Below are 18484 nucleotides of genomic sequence, written 5' to 3' on the forward strand. Positions count from 1 at the left end.
TTGCAATGTTCATGAGAATAGTGTGGGCTTCATGCTTCTGTCAGAGATGGTAGACAGGGAGATAAGATGGTGGTCTCGGGGGAGTGGGGGGAGAAGGAGACTTGGCCTAAGGGCACTGTGACAAGGCTGAGAGAAGGAGCTGATCATAGAATCATAGAATATTAGAGTTGGAAGGGACCTCAGGAGGTCATCTAGTCCAACCCCCTGCTCAAAGCAGGACCAATTCCAACTAAATTATCCCAGCCAAGGCTTTGTTAAGCTTGACCTAAAAAGCCTCTAAGGATAGAGATCCCACCACCTCCCTAGGTAACCCATTCCCAGTGGCCAGCCCTTCACGACATGCAGAGGACAGAGGGCACCGGCCCCTCCAGCGCCCCCAGCCCCCTGAGCATTGTGAAGGACCGGCCCAGTGCCCGTCACCTCCAGACCAGGGGGTGAAGCCACCCTGTCTGATCCAGGCCGGAGCGGCAGATAAGTACGGGGCACTGGGCCAGCCCTTCACAATGGGCGGGGGAGCGCAGGAAGCTGAGGGGCAGCTGCTCCCATTCCTGCACCGCCTCACTGCACAGCGTGAAGGGCCGGCCAGGCCCACATCAAGCCGCGGGGTGTGAGACTGCCCCTGTCCGAGCCAGTGCAAGCTGCGGGGCTAGAGCAGGAGACATGAGCGCTGTGGGTAAGTATGGGGAGGGGGGAGCCACGCCTGCATTTGCACCACCCCCCAGGCCTCACTGCAGGTACAAACCCCCCACTTCCCATGGCAGCTGGGTGGAGCAGCACCAAGACACCTTCCGCCTTGTGTGGGGAAGGCAAATGTAGGCTTGACCCCCAGGGCCAGGCACCAGAGACCCACAGTATGCCACTGCCCATTCCAGTGCTGCACCAGCCTCCTAGTGAAAAAGTTTTTCTTAATATCCAACCTAGATCTCCCCCACTGCAACTTGAGACCGTTGCTCCTTGTTCTGTCATCTGCCATCACTGAGAACAGCCTAGGCTCCATCCTCCATGGAACCCCCTTTCTGGTAGTTGAAGGCCGCTATCAAATCCCCCCTCATTCTTCTCTTCTGCAGACTAAACAAGCCTCAGGAACCAGGAGAGGGTGGAAGGACACACGGTCTGAGGGCAGGGAGGCAGGGCAGGAGGGCACACGGTCTGAGGGCACCGGGGCGGGGTAGGGCAGGAGGGCACACGGTCTGAGGGCACCAGGGCGGGGCGGGGCGGGGTGGGGCAGGGCGGGAGGGCACACGGTGTGAGGGCACCGGGGCAGGGCGGGAGGGCACGCGGTCTGAGGGCACCGTGATGGAGCGAGAGGCAGGGCACGTGCCTCATGGCACGGGGGTGGAGTGATGGGCACGCGCCCTCAGGGCACCGGAAAGAGGCCTCAAGTCACTGTGACAGGGCGGAGGCGTTGAAATAATCGCTTCAACCCAGTGAAGCGCCTAGGATGAGGCGGCCCAGGCGGCGCCGGCCAGGACGTTTTCTGCTAGACTCCGCCCCACGGAGCGCACAGGAGGGTGGCGGCCGCAGTCTAGCCCAACCCACCTACCGATGACCTCCCATAGCATCCCAAGGGCCCAGCGCCCGTCTATCAGGCAGGGGCGGGATTTCCGGGCCGGTTCGCCCTCTTCGGAAATGACGTCAGAGTGTCAACATGCAAGATGGCGGTCCATCACCGACAGAACGCGGCCGGGCGCCGGAAAGTGCAGGTGAGAGGGCGGCTGGGCCCCGTACCGGAGCTGGGCTGTGGGGCGACTGAGGGGCCTGCGGAAGAGGGAGCGCGGCCCGAGAGCGAGCAAGCACCTGGGAGAGACGGCCGGGCCGGGCGGGCTAGGCCGAGGGCGGTTGAGAAAAGAGCGGGGCTGCGGGCGCCGGAGGCGGTTGAGGAGATTGGGGCAGCGTGGGTGGGAGGAGCAAAGAGGCGTGGGACGGGGAGGCGGTGGGGCTGTGTCGACTGGGGCTCCAGTCCTCTCTTGCCCTTGGTGTCCCCTGGGGCAGTGTCTGTGGTACCTGGGGAGGGAGGCTGCCTCTCCTGGTGCTGAGGAGGGGGGGAAAGCCAGTGAAGACCTTCCCGAGCCTCTGGGAGTGTCTCAGAGCGATCAGCGTTAGGCATAAAATACCCCATCACCCCACTGGACAACTTTAAGAAATAAAATGAAGCTAAAATATATTGCAGATACTTGTCATCTGACAGCCTGCCCTTTCCTCTCCCCGTCAGCTCTGCGCCTAGCCCTGGGGGCTGGAGATCTGACAGAGTGGGGCGCTTCCTTAGGGGAAATGTTTAGCCTAACTGTGTCAGAATCTCCATGCTGAAGAGGCAAAAGTACTTTTCCAGCTTTAATTGCCATCATTTCATACTGTTTTTTGGCTCTATGTTTTGTTTTAACCTGGTGTGTTTTGGGCACACAGGATTTTGCTCACAAGAGGAGGGGTGTGTGTGTGTGTGTGTGTGTGAGAGAGAGAGAGAAATGTTTTGTGATGGTCTTCTGGAGGATTGGCTCATCTTGCTGAAATATGTACAAAAGCAAATATTCTTAAATAGTGAAAGTAAAAATAAAACACTATGGATAATTATGCTTCTCCATTTTGTTTGGTCTGCTATCAACATTCTTAATTTCATTTTAAAATGTGTCAGTACAGAGGAGACTGGAAGGTTTAGGGGCAGAGGTAATCAGTTCTTTTTTGTCAAGGTCCATATTTCTTGGTCATGGTATAGTAAAGGTTCAGACTTCATAGAAAATGATAAAAAAAAATAACAGTGGTGATAATAAGTAAATAAAAAAGATATTGTGGTCCATTCAAAAGCATCTGGCAGTCTGGATTTGGCCCATGGTCAGCCTATTGACTACCCTTCGCTTAGAGCATTCGTGATATAGAGAGCTGCTTATAACTAGGTGGCCAGTTGAAATCTGGCCTAGGTCCATCCATAGTGACCAAATGTTGTTACTGGTTGGTTGTGTAGAAGTGTCAGCTCAGTTCCTAGTGGACAAGTGTTCAGTTTACAGAAACCACCATGACAATTTACACCTTACTGGAGACAGACTATGGAAATGGAACTACTCTCATTCTCCTGTGAGGTGTTTTTTTCAGGTCAGGACATCAACATGGCCAACCCCAAGGATTCAAAACTGAGTGAGGTCCAAAAATTTGTGATCAAAGATAAAAACACATTCTCTCTAAAGTTAAATTTTCCAAACTCTTTTTTTAACAACCACAAGGACTAGAAACTTCATTTTAAATTTTTTTAAAGTGTGATTTTTTTCATGCCACTCTGATTCTAGGAGTAGAAGCTTTCTGGTATACCAGAAGAATACCAAATATTGTGAGATTCACAATAAAATCATGAGCCGATAACACTTTATAAGCAAACAGTTGAGGAAGTGTTACTAGGGAAGTTTGCAATGCTATTGCATTAGTTGTACCTATTCTGTGGCTAAACAGAGAACCTTCCAGGTCTGTCATTTGGCATGCCTTACATGAGCGCTAAATTCAAAATGAAGGGCTTGTCCATACAAGGAGGCTTTTGCAGGTATAATTATACCAGAATAACTAAATCAGTAAAACCCTCCTAAAGTGGATGTAGTTACACCAGTGTAGTTTATTTCTGTTCCTCAAACTTGCAAAGTTATACTAGTATAAGCCCAGTTATATCCATATGACTATATGCATAAGAGGAGTTAGTCTACACATCAAAGGCTCTGCTGAGTTAGGTATATTGGCAATGCCCATCATGGAGACACAGCATTTACCAATGAAAGAATTATTTTGCTAGTATCGTTAAACCACTTCCCTGAGTGACATAAGCTATACTGGCAAAATTTGTGGTGTAGACCTTGTCTAGAGCTTATACTGAAATGGGTATGGGTTCTAAAACAAAACACACACACAAAACCATTTGTTAAGGTTGTGGACTTTTTATCAGTATTACTTTTTAAGTATAGACCAGGCCTAAAATGTCCAGTGCAAGGCTGTTTGTTCCTCTTAAGTTGCAATTGACAGGCTGCTTGAATAGGGGATGCTGTAATGTGGGAGCTATTTGAAATTATTGGAATATATTAAAACATTTACATTTAGAAAATATTTTCAGCTAATGATTGCTACTGAAAAAAGATAGATAAAATGAAGTTTGCGTTTAATAAGTGAAGATTTAGTAAAGGTTGGCAAATAGGATATGTAATTATTGTGATATCACATTGCTTGTCTACCCTAGGGGTTTTTTTAATATCAAGTTAGCTGATTGCCAATTAACTCAAGGTAGTTAATATATTTGTAAAAGTTACTACAGATACCCCAGAATATATGTTCTGATTCTGTGGTTAAATTAGCAATCAATTAACTCATGGTAAAAACTCTGGTGCAGACATATGCTTAGTGAAGAAACCCTGTTGAGGAAAAATTCATTCTGATATACCCACTAACTGCTAAGGAAAAAATGTTCTTTCCTGATGAATGGGCAGTCTGGTTGAGTACTTCCCTTCTCCAGGGTAATATAATTTACTGTTGGAAAAATTCCTAGTTACTAAATGTCATGAAATCCTTTGGTGGTTGTGAAAGGTAATAGTCATATTTAAATTATCCATACTAGCATTTGGGCTCCCAAGTGTTTTCTTTGCTTTTTCAAGAACAAGGAGTGTCTTGTGTCAGAGTTTTGATCTCCACTTTATCCTCCTCCCTCATAGCCTTGTACTTGAATTGTCACTCTCAAAGCAGAGTTACAGGGTGGCGTCTCCACTCATCCATTAGGAAAAAAGCTGCATTAAGCTGTGTCTTGCAATATGCTATAAAGGTGGCAAGACTTCATTTCCATTGGATCTTGAGAAGAATCAGGTTCCACAGTCACAGACCCCCTACAAAGAACTCTCTGCCCTGACCCCATAAAATGTTCTCTGGGCTTTCTCAATCAAAATGATCCTGTTAAATATAGCTTTAGAGCTAGGAGACACAGGTGGCCACTGAGATAACTAGGCCTTGTCCATTTAGGACACTGAAGAATACTCTATCAACTCTTTGGGATAGAGATTATTTTATCTTTTGCTGTTATGCGTTTTCACAGTGGACGCCTGGTCTGTGACAGGGGCTCCTGAGTGCTACTGCAATACAAATGATAAAAGATCTTGGTCATTATTGTTTTTCAGACTTGGAATTGAATAAGTAAATCAGTGAAGCACCGGTGTGTTATTAATCTTTCCTGCTTGGCAGATGGGCCACTGCATGGTATACCAGATGTAACTTCCAGGTGGCTTTCATAGTCCGCCCCAAATATAGGACACTGTAGCAATCTAGCCAAGAGGTGGTAAAGGCTTAAATCACTGTGGCTAAATGCTAAGGACTAACTCTACTGGTAAATTTTTAAATTGCGAACAAAGTATAGTATATTACATAAACATTATGTATCACAGACTATTCAATGGCATTCCAGCCAGAAAAAGACTTTCAACACTTTTTTTTTTATTTACCAGAATTAGGGGTAGAGAAAAGTGATTATTTGTGTTACCAACAGCCGTACTCTGGAATGGGTGGTTTAAATACATTTGTATGCTGTTTCTCATCCTACTGCACAAACTTTAAGTCCTTTCTTTTTATGTATGACACAGGATTTTTTCCTACTGATCCACTTGGAGTTCTCCAATTTCTGAGCCTTTTTTGTTACACATAGGTGTCTCGAACACCACTTTAATCTTCTCCAGTAAAGATTCACACAAACACTCTTCTGTGCTGTCACTCTATGGCATATGAATGTTTGTAATTAATGTATTAAAAAAATCTCTGGATGCTTCTGGCTTACAGCTCTCTTATAGAATGCCCCCACAATAGATTTAGCAAATAGGTTTTGATGCAAATGTCTTGTGGGGTCACTCATTTTTATCCAGCAGAATCTTCTTCACATGTCTTGACATATTGCTTTCTTGTTTTTTATATGTTACTCCTTTCCTTAGTGTTTCCTGTACTGTTGTCTGTGGAGCACTTGCTTGTGATCTGCAGGAGTTGGCTTATCACATGGCACTGGTTCTTTATATGAAAGGAACTTACTAATGCATGAAATATTTTGCATGTAAGCAATTGATGTAGTTGTCACCTAAAAAGAGAAGGGCTTAGGTATGGGAATCTCCATCACATCCTCTGCAGTGAAGACCAATGCAAAGAATTCATTTAGCTTCTCCGAAATGGCTTTCTCTTCCCTGAGTGCTCCTTTAACACTTTGATTGTCCGGTGGCCCCACTGATTGTTTGGCAGGCTTCCTGCTTCTGATGTACTTTCAAAAAATTGCTGTTAATTTTGGTGTCATGCTAGTTGATTTTCCAGTTATACTTTTACACATGACTTGGCCAGAGTTGGTTCCTTTCTATTTTACTCATTAGGATTAGACTTCCAATTTTTAAAGGATGTCTTTTTGTTCCTAAGTGCCTCTATTGCTCTGTTTGTTTAGCCATGGTGGCATTTTTTTTTTTTTTGGTCCTCTTACTGTTTTTTGTTTTTTATTTGGGGCATACATGTAGTTTGAGCCTCTATTATGGTGTTTTTAAAGTTTTCATGCATCTTGCAGACATTTTACTCTTATGACTGTTCCTTTTAATTTCCGTTTAGCTAGCTTCCTCATTTTTGTGTAGTTCCCTATTTTGAAGTTAAAGGCTTCTGTGGTGGATTTCTTTCGTATTTTTCTCCCTACAAGGATGTGAAATTTAATTACATTATGGTCGCTATTACCGAGCAGTTCAGCTATATCCACCTCTTGAACCAGATCCTGTGCACCACTTAGGACTAAATCAAGAATTGCCTCTTCCCTTGTGGGTTCCAGGACTAGCTGCTCCAAGAAGCAGTCATTAATGGTGTCTAGAAATTTTATCTCTACCTTCCATCCTGAGATAAGTACCCAGTCAATGTTGGGATAGTTGAAATCCCCCATTAATATTGGGTTTTTTGTTTTTGTAGCCTCTGTAATCTCCCAGCATATTTCACAAACACCATCTTGTTCAGATGGTCAGTAGTATATTCCTACTGCTATACTCTCATTCAAGCATGGAATTTCTATCCATAGAGATTCTTTGTCTTTATTCTCTTTGTTGTTCTTGGTCTTGATTACTTTATTGCTGACTTATTCAGGTGTTGTATGATTACACATTCAACTGAAAAACAGGCAATGCTATTGTTCTGTATGAGCTTGCAGTGGCTTCTTAATAGTATCATATCTTGGTTTGTCGGAGTTCCCTCATATTTTCACTTAGATCAATATGTTTTCAGGTCTCATGGCTGAAAGGAATTTTAGAAACCCTTTTTTAAGGCTATTGATGAGGCTGCAATTTTATGAAGCCAGGAAACAAGTATAGTCTCTTTCTGATGAGCATTCTAATGACAAAAGTCAACTGTCTGTAACAGTTGTTCCCTAATCACTTGTGCATTTGAGCAATGTGAAAAGCAACTGCTGAGCCAACAACCAATATTCAAGGCCCTCTAGAGCAGAATAATTGAATTGTCTTGCCTGTTCAGTCACACAGTAAAACAGAAGTGACCATCTTATTGTCTGTCTATATGAGATGATTTCACTACCATCGTTTATTTGTGCTAATAATATATAAGAATTGTATGCTGGTTAGTGGGGAAATGTAGCTGCTTATCTCTTCTCATGGTAGAAGATTAAATTTTGCAAGTTTGCTTATGTGGGTTTGATCAAGAAATATATGAACCTTTTCTTCACTTAATCCTATAAAAGTCTTGCTCACCTGTAAAAATAACCAGTTATCTTCCCACCCCAAACATTCTTCACAAATAGTACTACTGGAAGGACCATCATTTATTTATTTTTAATTTTAATGTTTAATAAAACTATAGATGCCCATCCAGTGCTCTGAGTGCCTGTCATATACATTTAAAAATTACAACATAAACATAAGGACTGCACATAAACATGTTCACATCAGCCCCTACCCTTCAAAACATCCTTAATGAAAGATTTGGGTGGCAGAGAAGGGTAGGCTTTGCAGTGTGCCTGGAAGATTAACAAATTTAGAAACACCCAGGAAGAGGAGCAAGTTCCAAAATCGAGCATGACTTATAGTGGAGACTTTGCCAGCAACTCCCTCTCACTTACATTGAGGGTGCTGTAGCATGAGTGCCTCTGCTGATCTCAACTGTGGCAGTATGTCACAAGGCGAGAGAGAGGCTGTTTCTCCCTGATGAGCATGATCATCTAGTTTGAGCTGGCAGTACCCAGCATCTTGTAGCTAACACAGTTTGAATTGTTTCTATCCGAGTTTTTCAGGAAAGTTGACTGTCTTCATGGACTGAATAAGAATAATCTGAAGAATGACTATTTGCTGGCTAGTGCTTTTGTATTGTTATACAGATCTGGCTTTTGTTTTGTACTATGTTTTCTTGCTCAGTCAGTCTAGCAAGGACTTCTAACAATGCAAAGGTAATGTGCTCAGGCCTTGCTAAGGAGTAGGGGAGTAGCACACTACACAGTTTGCAACAAAAATAACTACATAAAGATGTTTCATAACTGTATTTATGCCCATCTCTGTTTATCATAATGCTTTCTGATGCTGTAGACTGAAATCCTACACTTTCTTCCCCTTGCCTTGTTCTCTTATCCCAAGCCATACACTTTTGCCAATGTCAGCTTTGAAGATAACAAGACATGTCTCCAAATTGACAGCATCAGATGCTGATTTAGAGCCATAGGAGAATCATAAATATGTACTAGATGGCAGCACATAACTGACAGAACATGTCAGGGCGGTGGAAAGTGCAGGTGAGAAGATGGGCCCAGTCCCCAGGAGGAGGTGGCGGAGTGTTGAGGCAGAGTAAGGAGGCAGGGTATATGTGGGGACCTTGGTAGGAGGAGCAGAGAGATTGTAGATGGGAGCCAAGTAGGTGGGAGAATCTGATAGTATTGAGAGCCAAGGCACAAAGGATGGAACAACTGGGAAAGGGACTTGGGACTAATATATATAAAATATAGTAGAGGGAAGGAGTGTGGTTGATGAACAAGAGGAACTTTCAGTGGCTTTGACAAGTGGAGGAAGTGTGCATGGGAGATGCAAAGAGAAGAACTGACGAATGAGGGGTATTGGGAGAGGAGAGGGAAGATGACTCTAAGATTTTGATTCTCCAGTCCTGCCCTGTAGAGTGTGGCAGCAGCTTCCATACTGGAGGATTGAGATGTGAGTTTTTCCCAGAAGCTCTGCCTCTCCAATCATTACTGGGGAGGAGGGGAAAGACCCTTCGCACTCTCATTCAATTCACCTTGTGACTCCCCCAGTTTGGAATTTGGGACTCCATGTCTGTGGAAATGACCATTCTGTTACAAGAATTGTTTGTTCGTCTTTGTGTTTTTAGTAAGTAGTTCAACACCTTAGCACAGTGGGGCTCGGATTTAGTTTGGGGTCTCTTGGCACTGTTGTAATACAGATAAGTAATAGTACAGGGACTGAACGTTTATTGCTTGTAAAAAGTTTACTGGTGTTGGAAACACTTGTGTACAGATGTGTGTCGTCTGTTATAATACAACCTGCCACAGCCTTAAAATCATGTTATTCTGATTACATCTTGTTGGGGAAGACCAAGCATGTAAGCTCCCCCATTGCTGTGCATGAGTGATGTCATGATAGTGCATAAGACAGAAAGCACAACTGATCATCAGCAAATCAGTGAAATGAACTATACACACAATGCTGTCATGCAAAAATAAATAAACTGGAGAAATAACTTTAATTGTTCATGTATAGTAATCTTATGAGTACTGTGTAATATTAGCAAACTTTTTCAGAAGGGAAACATTTTCAAGATAGTATCCCCTTTAAAGCGCAGGACTGAGAGTAAGGAGAGATAGGTTCGTTCAGTCTCAGTTATTATATAGCCCCCCCTTGCCTGAGTGCCTCAAAATCTTTTGAATGTGTTTATCCTCAAAAGGGTGTCGTGAGGTAAGGAGGTACTGTTATCTCCACTTTACAACTGGGGAGCCAAGACACAGATTAAGTGACTTGCCTAGGGAATAGTATGTCTGTTGCAAAGCAGGGATTAAACCCAGATCTCCCAATGCCTAGGCTAACGCTTTAACAACTGAACCATCCTTCCTTTAGGTTTTACTCCAGACCCACACAGTCATCTTTGTGACTTGGAACAAGTCTCTTAACCTCCCTGTGCCTGTGTTATTCTATCTGTAAATTGGGAATAATGCTTGTCAATCTCACAGGCAGTGTTGAGGTTTAGTTATTTAATATTTGTAAAACTCTTTGAGATTTTTGAATGCAAGGTACTATTAAAAATGAAATGGCTATAGAATCACTTCTTTCATGTAGACTAAATATCTTAATATCATAATCAGATTTGTATAAATATATTTTAGGTCTCCTATGTGATTAGAGATGAGGTAGAGAAGTATAATCGAAATGGGGTAAATGCACTCCAGCTGGATCCAGCATTAAACAGACTCTTCACGGCAGGTCGAGACTCTATAATAAGAATATGGAGTGTCAATCAGCACAAGGTAAGCAAAGAGACAATAACTTAATCTTTCTTTAATTTAAAACGTCACCATTTTATTTTACATTAGCAAACTAACAGATTGATTAGATTAAACCAGATATTACAAACCTATAAATCTTGCTAAGAGTTTGTAGCTATCCTTATAGTTATACTGTAAAAAAGTGCATGGCATTTTACAGACAAGACATGGTTTATACCCCAAAGAGCTTACAGTCTATGGTAAGAGAACACAACAAAAGTAGATAATAAAGTGTATAAAGTTGGGGATAAGGGAAAAGGGAAATTACATCAAGTAAGATTATGTAGTTGCTTTGATTATTAATGTACTTATTTTGAAAGATCTGGACTTTTTTCATGGGTTACTGCTTTTTGGGTTGATCATAATATTTTTTTGTATCTTAAGGAGGCTATTTTTTCTACTTCTCCCACTCCTTTTATTTTATCACATTCTGTCTCCATTCGTCTCCCCTGGCATATTATATTGTTTTACTAACCGGTTGTCTGTCTTAATTAGAGTCCGATCTTGAAAAGTGGTGAGTGTCCTTAGCTCAGCACATTTACAGGATATTAGGTTGCAATCTCCTTTGGTTAGGAATCTTGTTTTAGGTTTACTTGGTGTCTTGCACAGCTGTCATGCTACACAAAAATAAGCATTATGAAATGGTATGAGATTAAACTTGAATATAACATCTATTCCACATATAAAATATTTTAACATGAGTTCTATTAAAGACCAAATTATGACCCCTCTTGCTTATATTGCGGGGTAGCTGTTCCCACAAGTAACCCCATTGACTTGAGTGGGACTACTTGAAGTAACTGGTAATCAGCATGAGACGTAGAAGGGGCATCACAACTTAATCCAAGAACCAGTTTAGTCTTTTCCAAGTTGAAGAGGCCTCATATAATTTATTTTTTAATTCCAGCAAGATCCTTATATAGCATCTATGGAACATCACACCGATTGGGTAAACGATATTGTACTTTGTTGCAATGGTAAAACATGTAAGTACCTCTTTACTTTGTACAGTATTTAATGGTATAAAATGGAAAAATATGGCAGTCAGAAATTTATTAAGTATATGACTGTTACCTACTGCTTCACTTGCTACAACTTGGTTACCTTTTTTGCATGCTTTCTTAGTATGTAAAATAAGTTTCAGTAATGTGTATTATATGAACATTGAAGAGATTCTATTCCTCTATTCTTTGAACAGAAACTAAAAGATATTAAGAACTTCACATGCTCTAATGAAGTAATCTGTTAAAATGTACTCATTTTTTTTAGTGATATCTGCTTCTTCAGATACTACTGTTAAAGTGTGGAATGCACATAAGGGATTTTGCATGTCAACACTAAGAACGCATAAGGTAAAAAGCATGAATTATAATTGCATAAATGATCATTACTGTTCTTAAAAAAAACCAATAGTTTAAGCATTAAGATGCAGACTTCATACTGAAAGTTATTTGCTGGTTCTGTATTGTCATGTTGCTGTACCATTTCATTGTAGGATTATGTGAAAGCGTTAGCATATGCAAAAGATAAAGAACTGGTAGCATCTGCCGGGCTGGACAGACAGATATTCCTCTGGGATGTAAATACTCTAACAGCACTGACTGCCTCAAACAACACTGTCACAAGTAAGTACATGGGAAAAATTAAAATACAATGAATCTATTAACGTTTTCCATTAGTTCAATTTAGGACAATAAACTCAAGTTTTTGTGTGTATTGTTGCATGTTTAAATTTAATAATTCAAAATTGTCAAATAACAGGTTCAAGTGGAATTATTTAATCAAAGATTATTAACTAGAGATTAGTACAGCACTATACAGAATACAGAAAGAATAGATGCATTACCACACTTGGTGTAAGACAAATAGCTGACTTCTGTATTTGGTGAGATGCCAGCAGTTTTGCATTCTCCGCCTAATTTCCAGTACCTCTGCCTTTTTATAGGGCATGAGACCCTTTTGTGGATGGAAAAATATTTTCCCATGATCGTTTTCTCCATATGTTAGTTTTTAACATTTTCTTTTATCTTATTGCTTATGGAATTTCCTTTATTACATCTTTTAGGTTACATGATTGATAAGCAAAAAGGGAATTCTTATCCGATCATCATCCCTAACAGCTAGGACAACTGGCTTTTCCCAAAATATCTTTTAATGGATCCCCATTTCATTATTGCAGAAAGCATCTACAATAACAATTGTTCCTTATCAATTAAGCTGTCCTGCTTGTATCTCTGTAGACCCTTTTGTTAGTTTGAGGAGGCTTCTTTCCTAGACATCTGTTTTCCCACAGACTTGGAGGGGCCAGCCATGTTGGATTATAGTCTAATAATCAGAAGAAATTCCTGAATAGAAGTCATTCACAGGTTATGGACCAACACTGTGGCCTTACTATTCAAACACACTTTTTGCTAATACTTTAAAGATTTTGGGAGAATAGTTAATATGTTAATGAATTGAATATACTAAAAAGGTTAATATTCACTAATAGGTGCCAGCAGTAAACATAAAATATTCAAGTAATTTTCATCAGTAAAAAACAAAATTACTCCATCTCATTTTTTTGGAATACATAATCTTAGCTGAAAAACTAGAGAAACCGATAATAACAGAATCTAGAATAGATGGTAAATCTCTTTGAACGTTATCCCATCAAATGTAATGAGCATCTATTTAATCTAGACTGAATAGAGCTTTAGATTTAAAAGCTCTTAGCTCCTCAATTTATACATTGGAGTGTTTTTCCCATAGGATATTAGTGTTAGTGCTTTTTCTGCATACTGAACTTCCCATCTTCAGTGTTTAGACTGAAGCAGAAATGAATCCAATTAATCTTTTAAAGAAGATCTTGATAAGCAAGCATACCTGAGTCCTACTAATGGAAGGACTACAGCTACTAGGCAGATATAGATACAAGAGGAGCGGGTGGGGTAAGGTGGGAGTGAATACTCGGGAGGTCTTGGAGCGATGTCCTGATGAATCCCAGTTAACACCAGCTACTGGGAAAAGCATTGTCAACAGATCCTTTTTTTGGGAGTCAGTCTTTAATATCAGCCTCTGTTTAGCAGATGTCTTACATGAAGAACTACAAAGCATCACCCTCTACACTACAAAATAAAGCTGTTAAAAAAACAAAACAAAACAAAAAAAATTGCTTTTTCTTCCCTCCAGAGCATTCTGGTTGCTGAGGAGAGAGGTCTGTCTCTCCCCTATTGTTGCCCTAGGGTTCTGAATAACAGCAGTGGAAACAAACATTTTTGTTAATTTTACTCCTGCACTGTTTGATAAAGCTGTGAACAATAGCAGAGACACTGAAGTTGTCTGTGTGCAGAGTCAGGAAGAACATGTCACTTGGTTTACATTTAGTTCACATTGGAAGGTTAGTTTAACCCTGAGGGTAGAAACACTTTTTTTGATGAAAGCTAATATTCTGCAGAAATTTATGGCTGAATCTCTTGCTAGAGAAGAGTCTCTCACTAATCGCTGGTGGGTGGATTTTGCAAGCCCTGTTTTAAAGGTTGTGTGCTCGGAATGGATGTAGTATGACCGAAACAGTTTGCAGGAGCGTCTAGTTCTTTAAAGACGAAGAACATATACAGTTCTTGGTGGTGTTTCAGGTGAATATTTTGCCAAATGTCTGGCAATGTTTGCTTTTTGTTTTTTTAGATGGCTTTACACTAGTAATTCTTTATAAAAGCTGGTTATTGTTGAAGTAGTTTGGAGTTCATTTATTTCCAAATAATCTTTGCTGACAACTGTGGCTAGGTTGTCTTCTGGCCTAATGGATGTGGATTAGGGATGTAAAAATTAGTTTAATCAAAAATCTATTTTAAACGTTCTAAAAATAGAATGTTGAAACACTGCGGAGGGTGGGGGTGTACCTGCAGCTGGGCAGCTCTTGCTGGCGGGAAGTGCGGAATCCAGGTCAGGGGATTTAGTCGCTGCTGGGCTCGCGTCTCTTCCCCCTCACGGGAAGCCAGCCCAGCTATGGCTACCCCGGTGCTGAGCTCTGCACCTCTCCTATGTTTGTTGAGAGCCAGCCCAGCTGTGGCTACCCCCTGTGCTGGGCTCCATGCTTCCCCACCAGCAAGAGCTGCCCAGTTGCTCTTGCTGGCCCAGCTCCGCCTCCCAGTTTAAACAGCTGATTACCATTTAAACAGTTAACCTTTTACATCCCTAGTGTGGATGTGAGAGATGTTTAGAAATTTACTAACTGGCTCACAGGAAAACATTGTAAGGCTGTTGTCGATCAAGTCAAGATAGGCTTATTAGAAACTGCTATAGTGATATTGGGCCAACTTGAAGCAAATGAACATTCCTATAAATAATTCAAAGGCCATTTTTTTGACTTGAGATCAAAGAGAGTGGAGAGAATGCCTCAAAGGCAGTAGAAACAAATGTGTGCCTATGGAGTTCAATCACTAAAGATTCCAAAGGAAAAAATGCTCTACTTCTATCACTTTTCTTATGCACTTGGTTATTCACTAAACAATTTTCCTAACGGGCTAGAGAAAAACATTGTATGCCCCCAGAAGCCTTTTGAAACATGGCTGTGGAGCTAAATTCTGCCCTCATTCTTGTCTAACTCTACTGACTTCACCAGGTTTATAAATGTAAATGTGGGCAGAATTTGACCTTTAATTTCTTACCAGACTGAAATGAAATAGTATAAGGAGCCTGAGAGTAGACAGCCCCTTGTTAAAAGGACGTATTCATCAATCTTTCTAGATGTAGGCACTAATTCAGATGGAAAAATGTTTACTTCTGAGGAAGTCTTCCTTCAAAACAGATGGTGTGAAACTTATTTCTGTTTCTGGCAAGATTTGTACTTCTAGGTGCTTTATAATGGAGAGACACCGTATCTATTCTCCTTTACTCACTTGTGTATGGTAATCAAATGCTGCATATTATAAAACTGGAAGAATAAATGTTTTTGACTCGTAATATCCTACAACATGGCTGCGGAGCAAACAGGACACTAATATCCTATAATATAATATCTTTATGCAAAGTTCAGTGCAATCAGGCATGTTGTATTGCTATACATGTGGTATATCTGTATTATGGATTACATCCAAAGCCTGAAACATATGGGTTTTTAATATCAAAGTGAAAAATAGCTGCTGCATATGTGTAGCAGCTATTCTAGATTTAGAGTAAACCCAGTTTTCATCTAATATAAACTTTGAAATGGCTGAGTTGACAAGCCTTGTCTTAAAGGGTATGGTCCTGTTTGGTGATTTTCCATTAGCTGTGCGATCAGCATCTGAGCCAAAGCATCTTGATTATAAATGACCAGGCTTTTCATGAAAAGCTACACTTCAAATAACAATACGAGGTGGTTAAGAGGACATTGAAATGAAGCCACAAATCTTCCAGTTAGACAGAATCTTTATGCAGCTGCATAGTGAGCAGTGAGTTAGAAACCTGTTTGGGAATTTGTGCACTGTATAGAAACATCTACAATGCCTTTTGTTGCAATGGGGACTATGATAATTACTCTCAGTGCCATTACTGCCATCCTAGTCATGCCTATGTCTTAACTCTTTGAATTTCTTTCTGAAACTGACAGAGTGTGAGGGATGCTAGACTCTGAACAGACTCTTACTCCTCTGTTTTGTGTCCCTGCTCCTCCAGTATGGGGGAATGGAACATTCATCTCTCCAAGGAGCTCCTGCGCTCCTCGACTGATGATGAGATGCTTGCAGCCTGCTCCTACAGACTCCCCTGCATTTCAGAGAAACATCAAGTTCTCTGACATGCATATCCTCACCCCATATTACAACTTTCCAGGAGCACAAATCCCTAACCTAAAAGTACTGTATCTGCTCCACAGGACTAAGAAAAAGGTTCTTTAATCTATAAAATACAATTTTATAAGCAGTGGGATTGAACTTTCACGTGCAAAATGTTATAGTCTGCATTTGCAACACAAAGCCAGTGTATTTCGGAATCTTATAAATCCTGCTCTTACAGTGGAGCTAACATGGAGGATCCAAGAAGAAGCTGCAGACAATCAATGGTGTCGCAGTGGTACCATGATTATAGTTCCAGAGGGGTAGCCAAAACAACGAGAGTCCTGTAGCAACTTAAAGACTAACACATTCTTGCGGGCATAAGCTTTCGTGGGCTGCAGCCCACTTCGTCAGCTGCATAGACTCCTCCTGATGGTCGAAACAACAGACTAGACTTTTACATAGAGTGTTTCCGCCAACATGCACAAGCGGAGATTGTAGACAAGCAACGTTGCTTGCCCCATAACTTCAGCGGTGCAGAATGCAACGCCATCCACAGCCTCAATAAAAACTCTGACATTTATAATCAAAGAGGCTGACAAAGGACGTGTCGTAGTCGTCATAAATAGGTCGGACTACGAACAGGAGGCTGCCAGACAACTTTCCAACACCACATTCTCCAAGCCACTACTGCCCAATCCCACTGAGGAATATCAAAAGAAACTACAACATCTACTTAAGAAACTCCCTAAAGAAACACAGGAACAAATCTAAACAGTCACACCCCCTGAGCCCCGACCAGGGTTATTCTATCTGCTACCCAAGATCCACAAACCTGGGAATCCTGGACACCCCATCATCTCAGGCATTGGCACTGTCACGGCAGGGTGGTCAGGCTATGTGGACTCTCTCCTCAGGCCCTAGGCCACCAGCATTCCTAGCTATCTTTGCGATACCACTGACTTCCTGAGAAAACTACAGTCCATCGGTGATCTCCCAGAAAACACCATCCTAGCCACTATGGATGTAGAAGCTCTCTACACCAACATTGACACAAAGATGGACTACAATCCATCAGGAACATTTTCCCCGATGATGATATGGCACACCTGATAGCTGAACTTTGTGACTTTGTCCTGACCCACAACTACTTCCGATTTGGAAACAATCTATACCTTCAAGTCAGTGGCACAGCTGTGGGCACCTGCATGGCCCCACAGTATGCCAACATTTTTATGGCTGACCTAAAACACCACTTCCTCGAAACTCGTCCCCGAGCACCTCTTCTTTATCTACACTACATTGATGACATTTTCATCATCTGGACCCACAGGAAAGAGTCCCTCGAGGAATTCCACCGGGATTTCAATAATTTCCACCCCACCATCAACTTCAGCCTGGACCAGGCCACACAAGAAGTCCACTTCCTGGACACTACAATACAAATAAAGGATGGTCACATTAATACCACCCTATACTGAAAACCAACTGACTGCAATACATACCTTCATGCCTCCAGCTTCCACCCTGGACACATTACACGATCCATTGTCTACAGCCAAGCCCTAAGATACAACCGGATGTGCTCCAATCCCTCAGACAGAGACAAACCCCTACAGGATCTTCATAAAACATTCTTAAAACTACAACACCCATCTGTGGAGGTGAAGAAACAAATTGACAGAGCCAGACGGGTACCCAGAAGTCACCTACTGCAGGACAGACCCAACAAAGAAAACAACAAAACACCACTGGCCATCACCTACAGCCCCCAGCTAAAATCTCTCCAACACATCATTAAGGATCTACAATCTATCTTAGCAGATGATCCCTCACTCGCTCAAGCTGTGGGAGGCAGGCCTATCCTTGCTTACAGACAGCCCCCCAACCTGAAGCAAATACTCACGAGCAACCGTACACCATACAAAAAGAACACTAACCCAGGAACTATCCCTGCAACAAACCCCGTTGCCAACTCTACCCGCACATTGACTCTAGTGACATCATCACAGGTCCTAACCACATCAGCCACACCATCAGGAGCTCATTCACCTGCACATCTAATAATGTAATATATGCCATCATGTGCCAGCAATGCCCCTCCGACATGTACATTGGCCAAACTGGACTGTCACTACACAAAAGAATAAATGGACACAAAACAGACATAAAAAATGGTAATCTCCATAAGGCAGTAGGAGAGCACTTCAGTCTCCCAGGACACTCTATAACTGACTTGAAAGTTGGCCTT

At 41.8% G+C, this 18484-nt stretch overlaps 1 protein-coding gene across 2 annotated transcripts in view; it reads left to right on the forward strand.

Annotated features, from left to right (window-relative positions):
• The first annotated feature begins 1585 nt into the window (after nucleotides 1-1585).
• WDR48 (WD repeat domain 48) overlaps nucleotides 1586-18484 on the forward strand; it is a 44741-nt gene continuing 27842 nt past the window's right edge. For both annotated transcript variants that reach the window (XM_067542784.1, XM_067542785.1), the window contains exons 1-5: nucleotides 1586-1703; nucleotides 10340-10480; nucleotides 11406-11484; nucleotides 11768-11850; nucleotides 11994-12123. In XM_067542784.1, the coding sequence (XP_067398885.1) occupies nucleotides 1656-1703; nucleotides 10340-10480; nucleotides 11406-11484; nucleotides 11768-11850; nucleotides 11994-12123 (481 nt within the window). In that variant the 5' untranslated portion in view covers nucleotides 1586-1655. The remainder of the gene's footprint in view (nucleotides 1704-10339; nucleotides 10481-11405; nucleotides 11485-11767; nucleotides 11851-11993; nucleotides 12124-18484) is intronic.

The sequence above is a fragment of the Emydura macquarii genome, unplaced genomic scaffold (assembly GCF_026122565.2).
Source record: "Emydura macquarii macquarii isolate MOO-44397 ecotype Brisbane River unplaced genomic scaffold, CSIRO-AGI_Emac_v2 contig_719, whole genome shotgun sequence".
NCBI lineage: Eukaryota > Metazoa > Chordata > Testudines > Chelidae > Emydura > Emydura macquarii.